At 47.4% G+C, this 25,995-nt stretch overlaps 1 protein-coding gene across 3 annotated transcripts in view; it reads left to right on the top strand.

Moving 5' to 3' along the window:
- ift172 (intraflagellar transport 172) overlaps positions 1 to 25,995 on the top strand; it is a 76,094-nt gene that overhangs the window by 27,638 nt on the left and 22,461 nt on the right. For all 3 annotated transcript variants that reach the window (XM_062966693.1, XM_062966691.1, XM_062966692.1), the window contains 9 exons: positions 311 to 403; positions 1,111 to 1,188; positions 1,283 to 1,531; positions 13,897 to 13,975; positions 21,401 to 21,521; positions 21,601 to 21,745; positions 22,996 to 23,085; positions 23,220 to 23,317; positions 24,702 to 24,837. In XM_062966693.1, the coding sequence (XP_062822763.1) occupies positions 311 to 403; positions 1,111 to 1,188; positions 1,283 to 1,531; positions 13,897 to 13,975; positions 21,401 to 21,521; positions 21,601 to 21,745; positions 22,996 to 23,085; positions 23,220 to 23,317; positions 24,702 to 24,837 (1,089 nt within the window). The remainder of the gene's footprint in view (positions 1 to 310; positions 404 to 1,110; positions 1,189 to 1,282; positions 1,532 to 13,896; positions 13,976 to 21,400; positions 21,522 to 21,600; positions 21,746 to 22,995; positions 23,086 to 23,219; positions 23,318 to 24,701; positions 24,838 to 25,995) is intronic.

Genomic DNA, 25,995 nt, shown 5'->3' with positions numbered 1-25,995 from the left:
ATCGCCATCAATCGATAAAATGGGGGCGATCAAGTCAGAAAGTGCATAATTTCAAGACCGTGAATAAAGTGCTTGGACAAGTGTCAAAGCGTTACCTGAGATAATTTGGGTTAGGATAGGTCAGAGGGAAAATAAAGTGAGAGAGAACAGTTTGTCAATGGTTTGAAAAACCATGTTTTTAGCGACATTGTACTTTCCTGGCCCCTGGGCATAGCACCTGCCTCCTCCCTGGCCTGTGCTCCCCACTACCTTGCTCCGTCCTCCCCCCAATTCCAATTCTGAAGGGGTGGGGGCTCTTTTTCTCTTTCAGGGAGGGGAGGGCACCGACTTCTACCAGGTCCGGGTCCGCCTGGCCATGCTGGACAAAAACTACAAGCTGGCCGAGATGATTTTCCTGGAACAGGTGAGCGGCAGTGGAGCCTGCTTGGGGGTTGTTGTGGTGGTGGGTTCAAAATACAATCCCACAGAGATTCCCTCCTCAGGCAAACTCTCCATACGAACCTTCCATATGGAGTCATTACGGCCATTCAACCTGGCAATGGGGAATGCTGCCAAATTCACTCCTGGATCCATCTTCTAGAGTTCAGTCCACAACAAAAAGTAAAGTCAAAAATAAATTTCCTCAGTTTCCTCAGTTAAGGTCTATGCGATATAAGGACAAGACTGCTTTATGCTAGGTTATGCTGGGCCCATAACCTGTTGCGCATAAGCAAATATCAATCAGGTCCAAAACAATAGACACACAAACAAGAGGAAAAAGGAACAAAAAATCTTTACTCTTGTCAGCAGAGTTGCAAAATCAAAAACGAAGTAAACTCAACAAACTTACACAGTCCTTCATAGCAAAGAGCATTGCTGGTCAGTCATTGCACATTCAGCATAATCATCACCATCACCAACTGTATTCTAAAAACTCATACAGTTATACCCCACTGGGTGTGGTCCAAGCTTGCTTGCTGACCTACATCAGCAGCTGCTCGTAATAATTAACACCATAAGGTTTTTTTAAATACATATATACCTGATCCTGTTACTACTTACTGTACCACCCCCTCCCCAGGCCTGTCCCTCCACCCCCACCCCTGCCTGACAACTCCTTTGCTCCTCCAGAACGCGGTGGAGGAGGCCATGGAAATGTACCAGGAGCTGCACATGTGGGAGGAGTGCCTGGCGGTGGCAGAGGCCAAAGTGAGTGGGGCGGCCTTGATGGAGAGAGAGGAGGGCCCCCTCCCCTTGCTTCCTCCGGACCCCCACTCAGCTCCCTTCCCCTCTCTCCCCACAGAGCCACCCGGCGCTGGAGAAGCTGCGCCAGGGCTACTACGAGTGGCTGCTGCAGAGCCAGCAGGAGGAGCGGGCGGCCGAGGTGCAGGAGGGCCAGGGGGACCTGCAGGCCGCGGTGGGGCTCTACCTCAAGGCGGGGCTCCCGGCCAAAGCGGCGCAGCTGGTGGCCGGAGGGGAGGAGCTGCTGGGCAGCGGGGACCTGGTCAACCGCATTGCCACCGCCCTCCTGCGCGGAGAGCTCTTTGAGCAGGTCAGCAGGGCCGGGCACCCCCAGGGAGTGGAGGGAGGGGGCTGGGAGTGTTTGCGGGAATGGGGTCCTCTCTGTTGCCCACCCCTCTTCTCAAGGAGGGGCCCAAGGGAGGTTTCTTGATGTCAGGATGTGTGTGTGGGTGGGTTACTTCACAAACCATCGATCATCAGCTCAGGATCAGCATCCTGATAAATTGGTGACCTTTTGCCCTTCACCAATTCTCCTCCAGTGTCAGACTGTTTGCTCTCGTTCTGAGAAACAGTACAGACTCACAGACACCTGCAGAAGTCTGCAATTCAAACATTTATTCAATATTTACAAACGGCAAAAGCCATCGCTGGAAGCAGGCATTCTTCCTTTGCCTCTCAGCTCAACTGATAAGAAGCACATTCCTCAGTTCATGAGTTCCAGCCAGACAGTTCAAAGGGAAACTGTGCCCCATAGGCCCTGTGGGCAATCACTCAAGCAGTCTAGTGATTAACTCCTGCACTGCTGAAATGCTTTGCCGGAAACACAGTTGCAAAACACCAAACAGTTTAACTTGATAGAACATTTCAACCTCAAAACATAAACATACACTAACAAGGTTGCCCTCTTTCAGCCCTGAGCACCCCCTCCTTCCAGCACCTCCAATTCATTGTCATTGCTGCAGGGGAGTGTGTTGTGAACACTTTTAAAACAAAGGTTCTTTTTATTACCATTTCAATGTGAGGGGGTAGATCCAGACAGACAGGCAGACAGATTATTTGTAACTATATTGAATCCACAAACAACTGACAGTTGCATTTTTACTTAGCATTCACATTACACGTACACACTCATTCATCCTCATGTTTACAAATTCTACCACTTCTCTATTCATCTGTGTCGGGTTCTCTTCTCCCAGTTGTGTTGTGGGTCAGTCTTCCACCGGAAAAAGCACCAAGACACCTGCAATACTACTACTACTACTACTACTACTACTACTACTACTACTACTAATAATAATAAGATCAAAGTGAAATAATAAATGTATTATAAATAATGAAAATAGAGTAACATAAATGTAATACAGTAGAGTCTCACTTATCCAACATAAACAGGCCAGCAGAACGTTGGATAGCCTTTCTACTGGTGTACCGTGCGCCTAATGCACCAGTGGACAGCCTATCACAGCTGCTAGAGGTTGTGTCGGAGTGGGCCTTGAGGTTCCCCAGGCTTATTGTTTTGGGGGACTTCAATGCCCACGCTGATGCAGGCTCCTTCTCCTCAGCAGCTGAAGACCTAGTGTCGACCATGGCGACACTAGGACTCTCACTTTATAATACTGGGCCTACACATCAGGCTGGCCACACACTAGATTTGATCTTTGGGGTTGGAATCCAAGTGACCCTAACCTCCGTTTCGGAGGTTCCATGGTCGGACCACTGCGCCCTAGGAATCCGTATAGAGCACACCAACCCACCCAACCTGGGCGCCGAACCTATTTGGGTTCGTCCGAAGAGACTAATGGAACCGGTCAGGTTCCTGAATGCTCTAAAGCAGGGGTCCCCAAACTAAGGCCCGGGGGCCACATGCGGCCCATAGAAGCCATTTACCCGGCCCCCGCGGTGCACCTTCCAAAGCTCTGCTTGTTTATAATGGTATTTTATTATTTAATTAATAATTAATTATTAAGGAGTGCTTTGCCAGTGCTTTTGGTGCACAAAGGCACAAGAAGGTTGGACAAAATGGCCCTAGGGGTCTTTTCCAATCCTTATTATTATTTTATTATTATTATTATTATTATTGACACAAAAACAGCAAATGAGATATATATTTTTATTTATATATATATATATATATATATATATATATATATATATATATATATATCTCATTTGCTGTTCTTGTGTCAATAATAATAATAATAATAATAAAAAAAATATATATATATATGCTGGATTTTGTATCACAAAATCACAAGCTGAACACTTCTCCAGTGTTTAGGACTGTGCAATGTGCATGATGATTATGATGATGATGATGATGATGATTATTATTATTATTATTAACATTGAGGCTGGGTGGCCATCTGTCAGGAGTGCTTTGCTTGTGCTTTTGGTGCACAAAGGTTGAAGGGGTTGGACTAAATGGCCCAAGGGGTCTCTTCCAACCTTATTATTATTATTATTATTATTATTATTATCGTTATTGTTATTAACATTGAGGCTGGGCGGCCATCTGTCAGGAGTGCTTTGCTTGTGCTTTTGGTGCACAAAGGTTGAAAGGGTGGGACTCAATGGCCCAAGGGGTCTCTTCCAACCTTATTATTATTATTATATTATTATTATTATTATTATTATTATCGTTATTGTTATTAACATTGAGGCTGGGCGGCCATCTGTCAGGAGTGCTTTGCTTGTGCTTTTGGTGCACAAAGGTTGAAAGGGTGGGACTCAATGGCCCAAGGGGTCTCTTCCAACCCTCTTTATTATTTTTATTATGATTATGATTAACATTGAGGCTGTATTTGTTCCCGTTTGGGTTTTTTTATTTCACAATAGGAGATGTGTAGTCTGTGTAGGAATTTGTTTATAGGGTTTTTTTCAACGATAGTCCGGCCCTCCTATGGTCTGAGGGACCATGAACTGGCCCCCTGTTTAAAAAGTTTGGGGACCCCTGCTCTAAAGGCCATAGAACCTGTCAGCGACTCACTGGAGGTGCAAGTGGATACATGGAACACCAAATTATCCAATGCACTCGATGAGATGGCACCTAGACGCCTTCTCCGACCCCGTAAGAATCAGTCTCCTTGGTTCACTGAGGAGCTCCGTGCGATGAAACGGGAGAAGAGACGGCTAGAGGTCATGTGGCGGGAACGCCGTGATGAGGAATCGGAATCAGCTTATAAGAAGTCCAGAGAGTCTTATGAGCAGACTATCACCGAGGCAAAAAAGTCGTATTATGCTTCCTTGATAGCGTCTGCGAGCTCACACCCAGCACAATTATTTAAGATCATTAGATCCCTGACAAAGGTCCCTTCTGTTCCAAACAATAATGACCTGGCTCCTTCTGCTGAGGTTTTCCAGCGCTATTTTGCAGACAAGATCTCGCTTCTTCGCCGGGAACTCCCTGCCACGATGGATACAGTAACTGAACTTGAGACTCCGTGGCCACTCTCTGGGCCCATCCTGGACCGGTTTACCCCGCTGGATGCAGAGGCTGTCGACAGGATCATGACTGCAGCTAGGCCGACCACCTGCTCCCTCGATCCGTGTCCCTCCTGGCTAGTAAAATCCTGCCTAGATGGATTACGTGAACCTCTGTGGAATATAATAAATAGCTCCCTTGAGCAAGGAGTTTTCCCAGAGGGTTTAAAAGAGGCATCGGTATCTCCGCTGCTGAAGAAACCAGACTTAGATCGTTCGGTTCCCGCCAGCTACCGCCCAGTCTCGAACCTTCCGTTTCTGGGCAAGCTGGTTGAGAGAGCAGCAGTGGAACAGTTGCAGCAGTTCCTCAATGTCAGGACCCAGGCTGCAGAGCACCAATAACCTTACACAGAGGCCAGAACCTATCTAATATCTTTATTAAAGAAATATATAAAGTCAATAAAAACAAGTGAAGAATATAGTTCAGAAGCAGACCTTTCAGATGAGGTCAATTATAGTCCATAAATGTATTGTCCAATATAAGATATTAGAGTTCAAAGTTTTAATCCACTTGACCGAAACACACACTTTGCCAAGCAATAGTGTGGGGAAATGACAGAGTCTTTAAAGTCCAATGTAGCTTGACAACAAGGCTGGAAAATAAACTTGATTCTTGGCTAGATCAAAGACTTGGAACGAGGCAAACATGAAGCATGAAGCAAGGTCCGTGGCAAAACGCGAAACAAGGCAGGCTTGGAACTTGATCCGGGAAGCAAGGAACTGGGGTTACGAAGTCCACACACGATCTCTCTCCTCAAGCTGATCAATTGACTCCGCAAGGTTCCCCTTGCGGCAAAACCCCTATATTGGGTCTCGTTTTCCCGCCAACAGAACACTTTCCCTAGAGAACGAGAAGCGAAACCCAACTCTGTCCAGATGCATGACTCCTTAGAATTTCCCAAGGGAAGCAGACCTAATCAGCTAGTTGTTTGGCAGCGATTCTGAGGCTCCGGCGATTAGCCTCCCTGACTCCTCTATCTCTATTATAATTGTCCCTCCGGGGAAACGGGGGGGAGTTCTGCCCAAGGCCTGTTTGGCTGAATTCTTGAGGGCAAACATCAACATCCTGCAGGTGAAGAGACTCCGGCTCTTGCTGAACCGGCGAAAACCCCATGTTTTCCTCTTCGTCTGCCACAATAGTACTAGGAACAGGACTACATGGCCCATGAGTCATCACACTCAATGACACAGCCGGACTTGATCCCTTCCAGTCCGGCTTCCGTAGGGGGCACGGAACGGAGACTGCGCTGGTCGCCATCACAGACCAACTTCGCTGCCAGAGGGATCAAGGCGGATCAGCGCTGCTCGTGTTATTGGATCTCACAGCAGCATTTGATACGGTCGACCACAATCTATTGACCCACCACCTAGTCATGACGGGGGTTAGGGGGATACCCCTTAAATGGTGTCCTCCTTCCTCCAGAATCGGGGACAGCGGGTGGTGAGGGGAGGGATGGTTTCCGCGTGGTCTCCGCTAACTTGTGGGGTCCCGCAGGGAGCTATTCTCTCTCTCTATTGTTTAACATCTATATGCGACCGCTTGCCCGACTGGTGCGGAGCTTTGGGCTCGAGTGCCACCAGTACGCTGATGACACTCAGCTCATTCTGAGGATGGAGGGCCGGCCGGACTCCGTACCCGATAGTTTCCATCAGTGCCTTGAGGCCGTGACTGGATGGTTGCGTGCCAGCAGGTTGAGGGTGAATCCAGCAAAGACGGGGATCCTTTGGCTGGGCCGTCCGGGTGGGAGGGAGATCCATCTGCCTACCCTGGATGGTGAGACACTACGTCCGTCATCTTCGGTAAAAAGTCTTGGTGTCTTATTGGACCCTCTGCTCACAATGGAGGCCCAGGTCTCTGCTGTGAGCAGATCTGCGTAGATTTAAATGTCAATAGAAGGCATCTGGAAAGGAGTTGAATCTTGCTGACGTGGGAGAAAACCAAAGTCTTCTTCGTCCTGGTCAGCAATGGCCACAGGGTCCGGGGCCAAAGGTGCCTGAGGTATCACAGTCTGTCTGTCTCATTCTCTCCCCCCCCCTCCCCAACACACTCACTTCATTTGAACACTGTGTATGTGTGAGAGAGAGAATGTGTGTGTATATATAGTGTACATTGAGCACCCCTTATCCATACATACCTGTATGTATGTGTGTGCATGTGTGTACACACACATATACACGTACATACATGGGAGAGCCCCAGTGGCAAAGTGCATTAAAGTGCTGAGCTACTGAACTTGCAGACCGAAAGGTCCCAGGTTCAAATCCCGGGAGTGGCTTGAGCGCCCGCCGTTAGCTCCAGCCAACCTAGCAGTTCAAAAACATGCCAATGTGAGTAGATCAATAGGTACCGCTCCGGCGGGAAGGTAACGACGCTCCATGCAGTCATGCCAGCCACATGACCTTGGAGGTGTCTACGGACAACGTTGGCTTAGAAATGGAGATGAGCACCAACCCCCAGAGTTGCTCACAACTGGATTTAATGTCAGGGGAAAACCTTTAACATTAATTTATAACATTATTTACACAATATATTATTATTATTACTACAACTACTACTGAATAGCTTTATTTCCATCAGTGCCTTGAGGCCGTGACTGGATGGTTGTGTGCCAGCAGGTTGAGGGTGAATCCGGCGAAGACGGGGATCCTTTGGCTGGGCCGTCCGGGTGGGAGGGAGATCCGGCTGCCTGCCCTGGATGGTGAGACACTACGTCCGTCATCCTCTGTAAAAAGTCTTGGTGTCTTATTGGACCCTCTGCTCACAATGGAGGCCCAGGTCTCTGCTGTGAGCAGATCTGCGTTTTTCCATCTACGTCAGGCTAGGCGACTGGCTCCCTACCTATCTAGGAACGACCTGGCGACGGTGATCCAGGCGACGGTCATCTCGAGGCTCGACTACTGTAACACCCTCTACATTGGCCTTCCTCTGTCAGTGATCCGGAAACTGAAGCTGGTGCAAAACGCAGCGGCTCGTCTTCTCGCCGGGGTGCCGGCAAGGTGGTGTATCACCCCAATTCTTCAACAGCTGCACTGGCTACCGATTGAGTACCGGATTACTTTCAAGATACTAGTACTAACTTTCAAGGCCTTACATGGTCTGGGGCAGGGGTCCCCAAACTAAGGCCCGCGGGCCAGATCCGGCCCGCCGGAGCCATTTATCCGGCCCGCGGCAGCTTTCCCGCTCCCTGCACAAGCCTTGGAGACTTGCCTTTCCGCCTTCCCGGCCACTTTTCTGCTCTATGAGCCTTTGAGCCTCACCTGGCTCCCCACTCTCCCTGCATAAGCTGTGGAGGAGCCTTGCCTTTTACTGCTGATCAAAAGGTATTTTAATTATTATTTAATTAATTATTAATTACTAAGGTGTGTTTCCTCCAGGTTTAGCAATACGTTGATCAGCAATATACTCCGGATTTCTCCCTGGGCTAGAGACCTGAGTGAGGGAGAGTTTCTTTCCCCACGCAGACTTCCAGTCCTGGGAGAAATCTGGAGTATATTGCTATTCTTGATTAGCAATATACTCCGGATTTCTCCCTGGGCTGGAGGCCTGAGTGAGGGAGAGTTTCTTTCCCCACTCAGACTTCCAGTCCTGGGAGAAATCTGGAGTATATTGCTATTCTTGATTAGCAATATACTCCGGATTTCTCCCTGGGCTGGAGGCCTGAGTGAGGGAGAGTTTCTTTTCCCACTCAGACTTCCAGTCCTGGGAGAAATCTGGAGTATATTGCTATTTCTGATTAGCAATATACTCCGGATTTCTCCCTGGGTTGGAGGCCTGAGTGAGGGAGAGTTTCTTTCCCCACTCAGGCTTCCAGTCCAGGGAGAAATCTGGAGTATATTGCTATTTCTGATTAGCAATATACTCCGGATTTCTCCCTGGGCTGGAGGCCTGAGTGAGGGAGAGTTTCTTTCCCCACTCAGACTTCCAGTCCTGGGAGAAATCTGGAGTATATTGCTATTTCTGATTAGCAATATACTCCGGATTTCTCCCTGGGCTGGAGGCCTGAGTGAGGGAGAGTTTCTTTCCCCACGCAGACTTCCAGTCCTGGGAGAAATCTGGAGTATATTGCTATTCTTGATTAGCAATATACTCCGGATTTCTCCCTGGGCTGGAGGCCTGAGTGAGGGAGAGTTTCTTTCCCCACTCAGACTTCCAGTCCTGGGAGAAATCTGGAGTATATTGCTATTCTTGATTAGCAATATACTCCGGATTTCTCCCTGGGCTGGAGGCCTGAGTGAGGGAGAGTTTCTTTTCCCACTCAGACTTCCAGTCCTGGGAGAAATCTGGAGTATATTGCTATTTCTGATTAGCAATATACTCCGGATTTCTCCCTGGGTTGGAGGCCTGAGTGAGGGAGAGTTTCTTTCCCCACTCAGGCTTCCAGTCCAGGGAGAAATCTGGAGTATATTGCTATTTCTGATTAGCAATATACTCCGGATTTCTCCCTGGGCTGGAGGCCTGAGTGAGGGAGAGTTTCTTTCCCCACTCAGACTTCCAGTCCTGGGAGAAATCTGGAGTATATTGCTATTTCTGATTAGCAATATACTCCGGATTTCTCCCTGGGCTGGAGGCCTGAGTGAGGGAGAGTTTCTTTCCCCACTCAGACTTCCAGTCCTGGGAGAAATCTGGAGTATATTGCTATTCTTGATTAGCAATATACTCCGGATTTCTCCCTGGGCTGGAGGCCTGAGTGAGGGAGAGTTTCTTTCCCCACTCAGACTTCCAGTCCTGGGAGAAATCTGGAGTATATTGCTATTTCTGATTAGCAATATACTCCGGATTTCTCCCTGGGTTGGAGGCCTGAGTGAGGGAGAGTTTCTTTCCCCACTCAGGCTTCCAGTCCTGGGAGAAATCTGGAGTATATTGCTATTTCTGATTAGCAATATACTCCGGATTTCTCCCTGGGCTGGAGGCCTGAGTGAGGGAGAGTTTCTTTCCCCACTCAGACTTCCAGTCCTGGGAGAAATCTGGAGTATATTGCTATTTCTGATTAGCAATATACTCCGGATTTCTCCCTGGGCTGGAGGCCTGAGTGAGGGAGAGTTTCTTTCCCCACTCAGACTTCCAGTCCTGGGAGAAATCTGGAGTATATTGCTATTCTTGATTAGCAATATACTCCGGATTTCTCCCTGGGCTGGAGGCCTGAGTGAGGGAGAGTTTCTTTCCCCACTCAGACTTCCAGTCCTGGGAGAAATCTGGAGTATATTGCTATTTCTGATTAGCAATATACTCCGGATTTCTCCCTGGGTTGGAGGCCTGAGTGAGGGAGAGTTTCTTTCCCCACTCAGGCTTCCAGTCCAGGGAGAAATCTGGAGTATATTGCTATTTCTGATTAGCAATATACTCCGGATTTTTCCCTGGGCTGGAGGCCTGAGTGAGGGAGAGATTCTTTCCCCACTCAGACTTCCAGTCCTGGGAGAAATCTGGAGTATATTGCTATTTCTGATTAGCAATATACTCCGGATTTCTCCCTGGGCTGGAGGCCTGAGTGAGGGAGAGTTTCTTTCCCCACTCAGACTTCCAGTCCTGGGAGAAATCTGGAGTATATTGCTATTCTTGATTAGCAATATACTCCGGATTTCTCCCTGGGCTGGAGGCCTGAGTGAGGGAGAGTTTCTTTCCCCACTCAGACTTCCAGTTCTGGGAGAAATCTGGAGTATATTGCTATTTCTGATTAGCAATATACTCCGGATTTCTCCCTGGGTTGGAGGCCTGAGTGAGGGAGAGTTTCTTTCCCCACTCAGACTTCCAGTCCTGGGAGAAATCTGGAGTATATTGCTATTTCTGATTAGCAATATACTCCGGATTTCTCCCTGGGCTGGAGGCCTGAGTGAGGGAGAGTTTCTTTCCCCACTCAGACTTCCAGTCCTGGGAGAAATCTGGAGTATATTGCTATTCTTGATTAGCAATATACTCCGGATTTCTCCCTGGGCTGGAGGCCTGAGTGAGGGAGAGTTTCTTTTCCCACTCAGACTTCCAGTCCTGGGAGAAATCTGGAGTATATTGCTATTTCTGATTAGCAATATACTCCGGATTTCTCCCTGGGTTGGAGGCCTGAGTGAGGGAGAGTTTCTTTCCCCACTCAGGCTTCCAGTCCAGGGAGAAATCTGGAGTATATTGCTATTTCTGATTAGCAATATACTCCGGATTTTTCCCTGGGCTGGAGGCCTGAGTGAGGGAGAGATTCTTTCCCCACTCAGACTTCCAGTCCTGGGAGAAATCTGGAGTATATTGCTATTTCTGATTAGCAATATACTCCGGATTTCTCCCTGGGCTGGAGGCCTGAGTGAGGGAGAGTTTCTTTCCCCACTCAGACTTCCAGTCCTGGGAGAAATCTGGAGTATATTGCTATTTCTGATTAGCAATATACTCCGGATTTCTCCCTGGGCTGGAGGCCTGAGTGAGGGAGAGTTTCTTTCCCCACTCAGGCTTCCAGTCCAGGGAGAAATCTGGAGTATATTGCTATTTCTGATTAGCAATATACTCCGGATTTCTCCCTGGGTTGGAGGCCTGAGTGAGGGAGAGTTTCTTTCCCCACTCAGATTTCCAGTCCTGGGAGAAATCTGGAGTATATTGCTATTTCTGATTAGCAATATACTCCGGATTTCTCCCTGGGCTGGAGGCCTGAGTGAGGGAGAGTTTCTTTCCCCACTCAGACTTCCAGTCCTGGGAGAAATCTGGAGTATATTGCTATTTCTGATTAGCAATATACTCCGGATTTCTCCCTGGGCTGGAGGCCTGAGTGAGGGAGAGTTTCTTTCCCCACTCAGACTTCCAGTCCTGGGAGAAATCTGGAGTATATTGCTATTCTTGATTAGCAATATACTCCGGATTTCTCCCTGGGCTGGAGGCCTGAGTGAGGGAGAGTTTCTTTCCCCACTCAGACTTCCAGTCCTGGGAGAAATCTGGAGTATATTGCTATTCTTGATTAGCAATATACTCCGGATTTTTCCCTGGGCTGGAGGCCTGAGTGAGGGAGAGTTTCTTTCCCCACTCAGACTTCCAGTTCTGGGAGAAATCTGGAGTATATTGCTATTTCTGATTAGCAATATACTCCGGATTTTTCCCTGGGCTGGAGGCCTGAGTGAGGGAGAGATTCTTTCCCCACTCAGACTTCCAGTCCTGGGAGAAATCTGGAGTACATTGCTATTCTTGATTAGCAATATACTCCGGATTTCTCCCTGGGCTGGAGGCCTGAGTGAGGGAGAGTTTCTTTCCCCACTCAGGCTTCCAGTCCAGGAAGAAATCTGGAGTACATTGCTATTCTTGATTAGCAATATACTCCGGATTTTTCCCTGGGCTGGAGGCCTGAGTGAGGGAGAGTTTCTTTCCCCACTCAGACTTCCAGTCCTGGGAGAAATCTGGAGTATATTGCTATTCTTGATTAGCAATATACTCCGGATTTCTCCCAGGACTGGAGACCTGAGTGAGGGAGAGTTTCTTTCCCCACTCAGGCTTCCAGTCCTGGGAGAAATCTGGAGTATATTGCTATTTTGGATTTCTCCCTGGGCTGGAGGCCTTAGTGGGGCCTCTCCAGTATTATTATTATTATTATTATTATTATTATTATTATTATTATTATTATTATTATTATTATTAACATTGAGGATGGGTGGCCATCTGTCAGGTGTGCTTTGCTGTACTTTTGGTGCACAAAGGCAGAAGAGGGTTGGACTAAATGGCCCAAGGGTCTCTTCCAACCCTCTCCATTATTTTATTATTATTAGTAACATTGAGTCTGGGTGGCCATCTGTCAGGGGTGCTTTGCTGTGCTTTTGGTGCCCAAAGGCAGAAGGAGGTTGGACTAAATGGCCCAAGGGTCTCTTCCAACCCTCTCCATTATTTTATTATTATTAGTAACATTGAGTCTGGGTGGCCATCTGTCAGGGGTGCTTTGCTGTGCTTTTGGTGCACAAAGGCAGAAGGGGGTTGGACTAAATGGCCCAAGGGTCTCTTCCAACCCTCTTTATTATTATTATTAACATTGAGGCTGTATTTGTTTCTTTTTTTAACCTCAAAATAAAATATGTGCCATGTGCATAGGCATTTGTTCATAGTTTTTTTTAAAAAAACTATAGTCCGGCCCTCCAACGGTCTGAGGGACTGTTAACTGGCCCCCCGTTTAAAAAGTTTGGGGACCCCTGGTCTGGGGCCAGCGTACCTGAGGGCCCGCTTATCACCCTACCAACCCCAGAGATTACTTCGGTCCGAAGACCAAAATTTTCTTGAAGTCCCTAACATACGGACTTATCATTTGTCTTCCACTAGGCAGAGAGCCTTCTCGATTGTAGCCCCTCATTTATGGAATGCCTTGCCAGTTGAAACTCGAACCACCCGAGACCTACTTGCCTTTCGGAAAGCCTGCAAAACCTTGCTCTTCCGACAAGCTTTCAATGGGTGAAAAACTCGGGGCTATGTCTGTTCTTATTGTTGCTTTTATTGTTGCTTTTATTGTTTTTATTGCTATTTTAAAGCCAAGTGTATTGTTTTAATCTATTTTTGTAAACCGCTCCAAGCCAAACCGGGAGTAGCGGTATATAAGTTTAATAATAATAATAAGCGAATATGTTGGATAATAAGGAGGGATTAAGGAAAAGCCTATTACACATCAAATTAGGTTATGATTTTACAAATGAAGCACCAAAACATCATGTTATACAACAAATTTGACAGAAAAAGTAGTTCAATACGCAGTAATGCTATGTAGTAATTACTGTATTTACGAATTTGGCACCAAAATATCACGATGTTTTGAAAACATTGACTACAAAAATGCGTTGGATAATCCAGAACATTGGATAAGTGAGTGTTGGATAAGTGAGACTCTACTGTAGTAGCAACAATAATAGAGAAAAATGATAAATGTAATAATACCAATAATAATAGACAAAAATAATAAATGTATCATACATTCTCGAGTATAAGCTGACCCAAATATAAGCCAACCAGGACCCTCACCCGACTATAAGCTGAGGGGGGCTTTTTCAGTCTTAAAAAAAGGGCTGAAAAACTAGGCTCGAGTATATACAGTAATTGTGTTTTCAGCTCAATTAGGCCCATTCATATTCCTTTCATTCAATTCCATGCAAATCATACCTCCTATTTATCCATGGCACATGGGATGCAAGGGCCTCTCTGTTTGTCCAGTCCCTTGCAGTAGAGTGCTGTGATGACCACCTCCTCCTTTTCTTTCTTAGGCGGGAGAGCTCTTTGAGAAAATCCGGAACCCGCAGAGAGCACTGGAGTGCTACCGCAAGGGCTGCTCCTTCCTGAAAGGTAAGTGGGTGTCGGGGAGGATGGCTCTAGACCTGATACCCTTGATGGTCAACCATTTGCGTTGGGTGGACATAAAGTAGTCAGTGGAAGCCTGAGGGACACCTAGGAGGGGAAACGGAGTGTAACGAATTTATAACGCTGCCACCAATTTGCGAAGATGCAACCACCAAAAACTCAGAGGGGAGATCTTTTTTTTTTTTAATTCTTTCTTCTTATTCACTTTAGATGGTAACGTAACTTGGTTTATAATATATGCGACAGAGGCTTAGATGTTGGAGGAACAATAACAAGTTTATTCAGGCACAGAGCTTAGTGGTTACAATATTGTTTCTCACTTAGAGGAACTTTTATTAACTAGAATGAGGTAAGACAAACTCCCTAAAGTGTCATTTCTTTTACTTAAAGTAGTTAGAACTTCTTCCTCTGCTACTTTTAAACTGCAGTCACCCTGTGATATACGATCACAGATTCTCTGTTCCTTACCAGGACACAGACTACATTAAATAAGTCACCAAATGTCACGACCCAGGCTGCAGAGCACCAATAACCATACACAGAGGCCAGAATCTATCTAATATCTTTATTGTAGGATTATATAAAGTTAATAAAAACTAGTGTAGAAAATAGTCCAGAATTAGACCTTTCAGGAAAGGTCAGAATTAGTCCAAAAAAGCAATGTCCAATAAGAAATATTAAGGTCCAAAGTTGTAATCCAATAACCGAAACACTCACTTTGCCAAGCAAAGTGAGGGGAGATGACAAGGTCCTTTAGTCCATGAAACTTGAGCGAGGCTAGGAAATAACTTGATACTTGAAACAAGGCTTGAACGTGGAACAAGGTAACTAAGAACAAGAACAAGGTCCGTGGAATAACTTGATAAATCCGTGGAACAAGGCAAGGATTAATCCTGGGAAACAAGGCAAAGTCCGTAGATAAACAAAGGCTGGGAAGCAAGGCGAAGGCTGGATAGCAAGGCAAGGCTTGAGCAGGAGCGAGGCTTGAACCGGAGCGCGCTGTCCAGACACAACTCGCTCCGTAGGCTGACGAATTGACTCCGCGAAGTTACTACGCGGGTAAAACACCTAAATAGAGTCTAGCTTCCCGCCGAAGCAGTTCTCTGGGAATCAGAACCGAAAGCTAACTCTGAGACCAGATGTGAGACTCCCCAAAGATTCTCACGAGAAGCAGTCTTAATTGGCCACATTCTTAGCTGCAATCCTCGCACTCCTGCGCGAAGCTGAATCCAAACTTCTCTGTTGTTTACAAAACTCCCGGCGCAAGAATACGGGAGAAATAGGCTCTGGGCTTGTTTGACATACTTCTGGGAGACAACTTTCTTGCAGGTGCAAGGTTCCCAGATCTGCCTGGGAAAGATCTGGCTGAGAGGAATCCAGTTCAGACTGGGAAGGTAAAAAACCCAAGTTTTCATCTTCATCAGGAATTACAATGTCCTGAGCAGGACTACAAGGCCCATGGGTCATCACACTATCCCCCTCCTCAAGGCCCCTCCCAAACTGGGGCCCTCTCCCCGAGGCGCGAGGTCGTGGCTTGGCGGGATAGGTCTGATGAAAGCGACGGGTTAGATCAGGAGCATGGACTGTGGAGGCGTCTTCCCAAGAGCGTTCCTCAGGGCCAAAACCCACCCAGTCAATGAGATATTGTAGGCGGCGGCGGTGAAAGCGAGAATCCAAAATGTCCTCAACCTCGAACTCCTCCTCCCCATTCATCAAAACAGGAGGGGGGGCCGGTTGGTCTGTATCAGGTCGCACACCATCCGCCGGAAGGAGCAGGGAACGGTGAAACACTGGGTGAATGCGCATTGAACGCGGAAGTTGGAGTTTGAAAGTCACGGGGTTTAATTGCGCCACCACTGGATAGGGACCAATGAAACGGGCATCTAACTTCCGGCAAGGGCGGTGGGAGGGCAGAAAGCGAGTGGACAGGAAAACCCGATCTCCTACCTTGATTTCAGGGCCCGGCTGGCGATGTTTGTCAGCGTGGCGTTTATAGTCCTCCTTGGCTTGGTCCAGTTGCTGGAGCAAAAGTTGTTGCACCGCTGTGAGTTCCTGCAGCCAATCCTCTGCTGCGGGAACCTCTGAAGTTTCAATGACAGGGGGAAAGAAACGTGGATGGAAGCCGTAGTTTGCAAAGAACGGCGTTTCTTTTGTAGAAGCTTGAACTCCATTGTTGTAGGCAAACTCAGACAGTGGTAACAGAGAAGCCCAATTGTCCTGTTGATAGTTTACATAACAGCGAAGATACTGCTCCAAAGTGGCATTGGTGCGCTCCGTTTGCCCATCTGTTTGGGGATGATGAGCTGAAGATAAGCGAGAGTCTATGCCCAATAGTTTTTGTAGTGCCTTCCAAAAACGAGAGGTGAATTGAGATCCACGGTCTGTGACTAAACTCTTGGGCAATCCATGTAGTCTGAAGACATGTTGAAGAAATAGATCCGCAGTTTCCTTGGCCGTGGGGAGGCCTTCGCAGGGAATGAAATGGGCTAACTTGGTGAATAGGTCCACCACCACTAAGATCGTGGTGAATCCACAGGAAGGTGGTAGGTCAGTGATGAAATCCGCGGAAATTATTTCCCATGGGCGAGATGGGGTAGGAAGGGGGTGTAAAAGCCCTGAGGGCTTCTCCCTTCGTATCTTGGAGCGCTGGCATACTGGGCAGGTGTTGACATATTTTTCCACATCCTTGCGGATCTTGGGCCACCAAAAATCCCTTAGGATCAAATGCATAGTTTTAAATAGTCCGAAGTGTCCTGCTGGTTTGCAGTCATGACACAGACGAAGCGCTTTTTCTCTGCCCGGTCCGGGTGGGATATAGACATGATTTCTATAGCAGAGCAGCCCATCTTTAAGCGAAAAGGGGAAATGCAGACCTTGGCGAAGTTGGTCCTGCGCCCAGGCATCTGCTTGCTGACTAGCCCTGATTTCTTGAGCACAGATGGGTCCTGGAGTAGGGGAAGTTGAACCAATGGGAATGGATTTGGTGTTCCCCACCGTGAGCGTGGCAAAGTTCTCAGGTTGTAGCAGTTGGGATTCAAAGGTCTCCTTGCGTCCTGCAGCGTATTCCGGTTTACGTGACAGGGCGTCTGCTTGCTTGGTTTGGGCTGGGGTCACATAATGGATCTGGAAGTTGAAACGTTCAAAGAATAAAGCCCAACGTTGCTGCCTCTGATTTAGTTTGCGGGCAGTTCTTAGATGTTCTAGATTACGATGATCAGTGTGGACTTCAATGGGAAATTTGGCCCCTTCTAGCCAATGTCTCCAAGTTTCAAAGGCTGCCTTTATGGCCAGTAGTTCTTTTTCCCAAATGGTGTAATTCCTCTCTGGTGTGGTTAGTTGACGAGAATAAAAGGCACAGGGGTGGAGGTGATCTCCCACCGGTTGTAAGAGTACAGCCCCAATTGCCACATCAGAGGCGTCCGCTTGCACCACAAAAGGGGTTCCAGGATTTGGGTGCTGTAGAATTGGCTGGGAGGTGAATAGTTTCTTTAGTTGCTGGAACCCTTTCTCTGCTTGATCAGTCCAGCGGAAAGGCTGCTTTCCACGGATGCAGCTAGTGATGGGGTCGGACCAGCGGGCAAAATCTGGAATGAACTTGCGGTAGTAGTTCGCGAACCCCAAGAAACGCTGCACCTCTTTCTTGTTAGTTGGCGCCCGCCATTCCAATACTGCTGAAACTTTGGCTGGGTCCATGGAAAGCCCTAGAGGCGAGATGCGGTAACCAAGGAAATCTACCTCTTGTAGATCAAAAGCGCATTTTTCCAGCTTGGCATAAAGTCCATGATCCCGCAATCGTTGTAACACCATTTTGACGTGGTTCTCATGTTCTGATTGTGATCTGGAAAACACCAAAAAATCGTCCAGGTAGATTATCAAGAACCTGTCTAGATAGTCCTGAAAAATGTCATTGACAAAATGCTGGAACGTTGCAGGGGCTCCGCATAAACCGAAATTCATAACTCGGGACTCAAATAATCCGAATTTGGTCTGGAAGGCGGTCTTCCACTCGTCCCCTTCCCTGATGCGAACTAAGTTGTAAGCCCCCCGAAGATCCAGCTTGGTGTAAACCTTGGCTCCTCGAAGCCGATCCAGTAGATCCGAGATTAAAGGCAGGGGATAGCTGTTCCGCTTGGTGATATTGTTCAATGCTCTGTAGTCCACCACCAAGCGTAGTTCCCCTGACTTCTTCTTCACAAACATCACTGGGGAGGCGGCTGGGGATTGAGAGGGTCTGATGAACCCCTTGCGAAGGTTTGTCTCTAGGAATTCCCTGAGAGCTTCTTGCTCTGGCTCAGTCAGGGAGTAGAGATGCCCTCGCGGGATCGGGGCCCCCTCCACCAAGTCAATGGCACAGTCATAAGGTCTATGTGGGGGTAATTTTTCGGCTTCTTTCTCATTGAATACATCCCAATACTCGGAGTACTTCTTTGGCAAGGTGATGATGGGCTCGGTGTCTGTGGCATGGCATACCTTGGCTACGAGGCAATGGTTTTGGCAGTACGGTGAAGCAAACTGCAGTTCTCTGTTGGACCAGGAGATGTTAGGGTCGTGGAGAGTCAGCCATGGAATTCCCAAAATCACAGGGAAATGGGGAACCTCGGTAACAAAGAAGGAAATCTCTTCCATATGTTCCCTTATCCACATCCTGGTGGGTTCCGACCACTGACTTACGGGGCCCGTCTTGAGGGGACGGCCGTCTATGGCTTGCACCACACGGGCATTCTTGAAATCATGATATTGTAATCCCAGAGAGTCGGCATACTCTCTATCGATGAAATTGTTGGTAGCTCCAGAGTCTATCATGGCGTGGATCATGACGGGTCCCCTTTTTGCTGACCATAATGTGACCACGAGAAGGAACAGGACCCCGGTTGGCGGCTCTTGGATGGATTTTTTGACCGGGTTGGCGAGCCCCTCTACACCCGGTCGTTGGCTTCCCCCGCCGGCTGTGTGCCAGTCGGCTCAGACGCCTTCGTCTCCGTGGAGGACGCCGCCGCAAGACGGGCGGCAGGCTTCCCTTTGGCTGGGCACTCTCTGGCGAAGTGGCCCCCGTTCCCGCAGTACCAGCAGAGGTTTAAGCGTTGACGACGGGCCTTCTCGGCGGCATCTAGTCTGGGACGCACATTGCCCAACTGCATCGGCACCTCCTCGCCTCCTCTGGGGTATGGGGTTGGCGGTGGGGGTCTCCACACCGGACGTGGCTGAACGCTGGCGGGAGCGGGGGGTTTTGCCCCGGCTCTACTGCCCTGGCCTCGAACCCACTGTTTCCTGTTGGCAATCATGACTTCAGCCCGTAAACATTGATCAATGAGTGCCTCGAGGGTCTGGGGAGGATCCACCTTGGAGATTTCTTCCAGCATTTCAATGTTGAGACCCTCCCGGAATTGTCCCCTGAGGGCTACATCGTTCCAGCCGGTGTTGTGGGCCAGCACTCGGAACTCGGCTATATACTGAGACATAGGTCTGTCTCCTTGGAAAAGGCGACGGAGTTTGTGACCGGCTGCCTCCAAATTGTCCTCGATTCCCCAAGTCTCCTTGAGGTGGTCCAAGAAGTGTTGCGCTGATCTTAGGTGTGGAGAGGCTTGGTCGAACAGTGCCGTCGCCCAGCTGGCCGCTGGCCCGTCTAGAAGACTGTAAACCCATGCCACCTTGATGTCTTCTTGGGGAAACTCGGCAGCACGGGCCTCCAGATAAGCTTGACATTGGCGACGGAAGACATGAACCTTAGAAGCTTCTCCAGTAAACTTGGTTGGCAACGCCATGGCCGGAAGACGAACTCCGCGTTCCTTCAAACCCCTTATTTCTCCATCCTGTGCATTGAGCTTATCACGGATTCGGTCCACCTCTTCCTTGTCGATGGTGTAGGTAATCGGCTGGCCGCTCGGCCCAGGTACGACTCCGGTAGACATTCTGGCCGAGGTTAATTGGTGCTTAGGGTCGCGGAGTCAAACTGTCACGACCCAGGCTGCAGAGCACCAATAACCATACACAGAGGCCAGAATCTATCTAATATCTTTATTGTAGGATTATATAAAGTTAATAAAAACTAGTGTAGAAAATAGTCCAGAATTAGACCTTTCAGGAAAGGTCAGAATTAGTCCAAAAAAGCAATGTCCAATAAGAAATATTAAGGTCCAAAGTTGTAATCCAATAACCGAAACACTCACTTTGCCAAGCAAAGTGAGGGGAGATGACAAGGTCCTTTAGTCCATGAAACTTGAGCGAGGCTAGGAAATAACTTGATACTTGAAACAAGGCTTGAACGTGGAACAAGGTAACTAAGAACAAGAACAAGGTCCGTGGAATAACTTGATAAATCCGTGGAACAAGGCAAGGATTAATCCTGGGAAACAAGGCAAAGTCCGTAGATAAACAAAGGCTGGGAAGCAAGGCGAAGGCTGGATAGCAAGGCAAGGCTTGAGCAGGAGCGAGGCTTGAACCGGAGCGCGCTGTCCAGACACAACTCGCTCCGTAGGCTGACGAATTGACTCCGCGAAGTTACTACGCGGGTAAAACACCTAAATAGAGTCTAGCTTCCCGCCGAAGCAGTTCTCTGGGAATCAGAACCGAAAGCTAACTCTGAGACCAGATGTGAGACTCCCCAAAGATTCTCACGAGAAGCAGTCTTAATTGGCCACATTCTTAGCTGCAATCCTCGCACTCCTGCGCGAAGCTGAATCCAAACTTCTCTGTTGTTTACAAAACTCCCGGCGCAAGAATACGGGAGAAATAGGCTCTGGGCTTGTTTGACATACTTCTGGGAGACAACTTTCTTGCAGGTGCAAGGTTCCCAGATCTGCCTGGGAAAGATCTGGCTGAGAGGAATCCAGTTCAGACTGGGAAGGTAAAAAACCCAAGTTTTCATCTTCATCAGGAATTACAATGTCCTGAGCAGGACTACAAGGCCCATGGGTCATCACACCAAACTTGTTTTAAACTGACTCAAAAATGAACAATTGAGTCTCCTTGATCCCCTCAACCTAGGATCAATTTTCCCTGTGCCTCATCAGAGCACAGACTGACTCCCTTTTTTTAAACTGCACTTTTTCAACAAAACGGCAGTTGGCTCCGCCTACTTCTCCATGGCAACCAGCCTCTGAGTGCTGAGATGCAATAACTGCAATACTTACCCTTTTAAAACACAAACACACAATTAAACATAACATCTGTAAACCAAAAATTCATACTTCATTATACGGAGCTTCTTCCTCTGCTTTGCCCTCCGTCTTCCAAAACGGGTGGCAAGCTCTTTCCATGCCTCACAACCTCTGAGGATGCCTGCCATAGATGTGGGTGAAACGTCAGGAGATAATTCTTCTTAAACATGGCCATACAGCCCAGAATACATACAACAACCCTCTTTCCTTGGTGCCACCTGGCCCTTGACCACTATCTCTCTGGGCCCTGCAGCGGTGGAGCTGGCGCGCTCAGCCTTCCCAGCGGAGGTGGTCAAGCTGGAGGAGGCCTGGGGTGACCACTTGGTGCAGCAGAAGCAGCTGGACGCGGCCATCAACCACTACATCGAGGCCCGGTAAGCCAGCCCCTCCGGCCCCCTCCTCTCCCCTCCCGTCCTTTTGAGGCCTTGCCTTCAGGAGCGTTGCCTCCTCCAGGTGCGCCGTCAAGGCCATTGAGGCTGCCATCGGGGCCCGGCAGTGGAAGAAGGCTGTGTACATCCTGGACACCCTGGACTCCAAGGTGGCCGCCAAGTACTACCTGAAGATCGCCCAGCACTACGCGGCCCTGCAGGAGTACCAGGTAAGGCCTCTGCTGCCCCTCACGGGACCCATCCTCCTCTTGCTCCTTTATAATAATAATAATAATAATAATAATAATAATAATAATAATAATAATAATAAAACTTTATTTATACCCCGCCACTATCTCCCCAACGGGGACTCGAGGCGGCTTACTTGGGGCCATGCCCAGAACAGTACAATATAGCAAAATATAAAAACAACATATCATAATACAATTAAACAATACAATAAATAATCATGTACAGTGCAACACAAAATCAATATATATATATATATATATATATATATATATATATATACACACACACACACACACACACACACACACACACACACATATATATATATATATATATATATATATATATATATATATAAAAACAGGGCGGGCCGCATGAGACACTTAGTTAAAACTTGGGGTGAGAAAAGGATAAGAATACAACCACGAAGAACAGGGACATAAGATAGAAAAACAATCTAGAGGATAGATGTTGGGGGGAGTAACAAAAGAAGTGTGTAATAGTTACTCTCCGAAAGCACATCGGAAAAGCCAGGTTTTTAAATCTTTCCTGAAGGCTAAAAGAGTGGGGGCTTGCCTGATTTCGATGGGCAGTGAGTTTCACAAACGGGGGGCCACAGCAGAAAAGGCCCTCATGTCACGGTGAAGGGGTCACTGAACCAGAGTGACTCCATTTTAGAATGCCTGTCTGCTTGAAACCAGAGATCAGTCTCTCTTCTAGAAATAAAGATAAAAATTGCAACTTGCTGTCTTGTGACAAGATAGCATGTGTCCTGTATGTTTAGCAAGAATCAGTTGTGGTCAAGCTTGTGGTTGGCCGATTCTGAGAAATGTATGAAATACATGTACTTTTGCCTAACCTGTTGAAATGTTCTACCGTTTGTGGTGGGCTACATCCTGGAGTTGTTTACAGGTCAGGATGTGCCTGCCCACCACAAACCGTGCTGGTGGTTTTTCCAGTAAACCCAGTCCAGAATGAGGAACTAGAAATGTGATAAACAAGAAGGGTATAAAAGACCCCGGGCAGATTCGTTCGGGGCAGACAATTTTTGCCAGCTTCACTGCCGTGTTGCTATTGTCTGTCGGTAGCTACCTAATAAAGGTGTTTTGTCCTCAACTCTTTTGGTCTCCGAGTGGTGCTCATAGTGGCTTGGCAAACCCGGGGTTTCATGTGATTGGGGTACTCCCAAATCACCCCTTTCAACGGAGGGCCTTGGTTCCCTCTGCAGGTGGCGGAGGAGCTCTACGTCAAAGGGGACCACACCAAGGAGGCCATAGACATGTACACTCAGGCCGGGCTCTGGGAGCAGGCGCACAAGGTGAGGCCCTCTTGGGTGTGAGGGTCCTTCTGGGTCTGTGGGGAGGCAGGTGGTGCCCTCTGGGCCTCTCTTGGGGGGGGGGGGGAGACTCCTCCCTCCTTCGCCCTGGACCCCAGCCCCTCCCTCTTCTTTAGCTGGCCTCCAAGTGCATGCGGCCAGAGGACATCTCCATCTTGTACATCACGCGGGCCCAGGAGATGGAGCACCAGGGCAAGTACAAGGAGGCCGAGAGGTCAGTGCGGACCTGGGCATCAGGGTGAGGGGTGGGCAGGGGGCTTGTTGTGGGCCAGGGGCTGCTGCAGGGCCCCTCCTTGGGACCAGGGCCACCTATTGATGGTAGCATCTTTTAACTATCTTATTTACCATACTCACTCGCTGCACTTTACCCAGTTTGTTTTTATCCTTTTTACTTGGGTGCCAAATCCATGTTTTTATGATGTTTATTATTTTTATATTTTAAAATGTTCATTTTAGTTTTTGTTTTTTGCATTTTCTGATGTTGTTTTATTTTGCTTTGTTTGTTTTATCTGGGCTTGGCCCCATGTAAGCCGCCCTTTGTCCCCTAGCGGAGATGGAGGTGGGGTATAAAAATAAAGTATTATTATGATTATTATTATTATCATCATCATCATCAGCTGGTCACCAAAGGGAACACCCGCGTCCACGCTGCGTCCCCCCCATACGCATCCCGCTACGTGACCCCTTGCCCACCACACCTCCATTGCCCTACTTTTCCCAGGTGGAGGTGCATGCCGTTCAGTAGCTCCTGAACAACATGCCCCTCAAGCTCATCCATTTCCCTGGCACTATTGTACGTTGTTTTGCACCATCCTATGCCCAACCCTTTATGGTCTGGTCACAGCTATTTTATAATCGTCATTGGTGGGAAGGTAACGGCGCTCCATGCAGTCATGCCGACCACATGACCTTGGAGATGTCTATGGACAACGCCGGCTCTTCGGCTTAGAAATGGAGAATGAGCACCAACCCCCAGAGTCGGACACAACTGGACTTAACGTCAGGGGAAACCTTTTGTTGAACATGGTCTGATGGAGCCTCAGTGCTGCTGTTTTCCTTTCATGTTAACTGTTTTATACAGATTGTTTTATTTTATGATGTTCTTATTTTATTTTGCTGGTGGTTTTGTTTTAATGGATTGTTGCTTTTATGCAAGTTGGACTTCTGCCCCATAGGTAAGCCGCCCCGAGTCCTTTCGGGGAGATGGTGGTGGGGTATAAACATAAAGTTATTACAGTAGAGTCTCACTTATCCAACATAAACGGGCCAGCAGAATGTTGGATAAGCGAATATGTTGATAATAAGGAGAGATTAAGGAGAAGCCTATTAAACATCAAATTAGGTTATGATTTTACAAATTAATCACCAAAACATCATGTTATACAACAAATTTGACAGAAAAAGTAGTTCAAGACGCAGTAATGCTACGTAGTAATTACTGTATTTATGAATTTAGCACCAAATTATCACGATGTATTGAAAATATTGACTACAAAAATGCATTGGATAATCCAGAACGTTGGATAAGTGAGTGTTGGATAAGTGAGACTCTACTGTATTACTTATGATTATGTGGCCCGTCCCCATCTCAACGGCAGGCTCTACATCACAGTGGACGAGCCAGACTTGGCGATCACCATGTACAAGAAATGTAAGAAGTACGAGGAGATGCTGCGCCTCCTGGGCAAGTACCACAAGGACCTCCTGAGCGACACACACCTCCACCTGGGAAAGGTAGGACCATGGTGCGGAGAAGAGATGATGGATGTTTACTTAATTTTATTATTATAACCACTGCCACCAATGTAAAGATGTTTATAATGCAGCCACCAGATGTAAAGGGGAATATCCACGCTTGCCACCACTATGGGAAGATATAGCCACTAGCTACTTAAAGAGGAGACCTTTTAAATTTTGTTTTTCTTTCTTCTTCTTGTTTGTTTTTGATGGTAATATATATGACAGAAGCTGAGATGTTTAAAACAACAATAACGCGTTTATTCTGGCACAAAGCTTAATGGTTACAGTAACTTTCTCTTTAGAGGCACTTTGGTTAACAGTTGCAAGGCTAGAATGAGGTGTTTCAAACTTCTTAAAATGTCACTTCTTTACTGCTCTAAACTGCAGTCACCCTATGAATTACAATCACAGATTATCTATTCCTCATCAGGAGATAGACTACCTTATGCTTATTAGGTTTATTTAGAAGGCGTATTAGCGCAGGAGATGAAGAAATTTGCCAATATTGTTTTGTTGCGGCAAGACTGATAATTGCAAAAACATGGAAGGGGGAAGAAGAGCTAAGTATTAAAGACTGGAGAGACAAACTGGGGGGTTATATCCAAATGGCCAAGCTGACAAATAGCAACAGAGGAGGAAATAATGAGGAGTTTGCAAATAAATGGAGGCTGGCACTTGGGTATTTGGAAAAGAAGACAAAGGTAGATTTGACGACAGCCATAAAGGGGATTTAGCGAAAGAAGATACAGGGGTAGTTGACGGTTAGTTACGTGATACTTACTGAGGGGTATCGGAGGTCTAGGGGGTCGGGTTCACGGGTGAGGGGCAAGGGGGACAAGGATAAGTTAAGGTACAACAATGGTATAGCAAATCTGTGATCATCCATTAGTTTAGCGACATTACAGTGCAAATTGCTATACCTGTCTGTGTTTTCTTTCTTTTCTTTTTTTTTTTTCTTTCTTCCTTTTTCTTCTGCGGTTGTATATGGATACATGTTACTCTATTTTTTGTTTTTCACTTTCATTAATAAAAAAAAGGAGATCGACTACCTTAAAATAAGTCACCAAACTTATTTTAAATTGACTCAAAAATAAGCATTTGAGTCTCCCTGATCCCTTCAACTGAGGATCAGTCTTCCCTGTACCTCATCAG

This window comes from Anolis carolinensis, unplaced genomic scaffold, assembly GCF_035594765.1.
Source record: "Anolis carolinensis isolate JA03-04 unplaced genomic scaffold, rAnoCar3.1.pri scaffold_27, whole genome shotgun sequence".
Lineage (NCBI taxonomy): Eukaryota > Metazoa > Chordata > Lepidosauria > Squamata > Dactyloidae > Anolis > Anolis carolinensis.
This window is presented reverse-complemented; position numbering and strand designations above follow the sequence as displayed.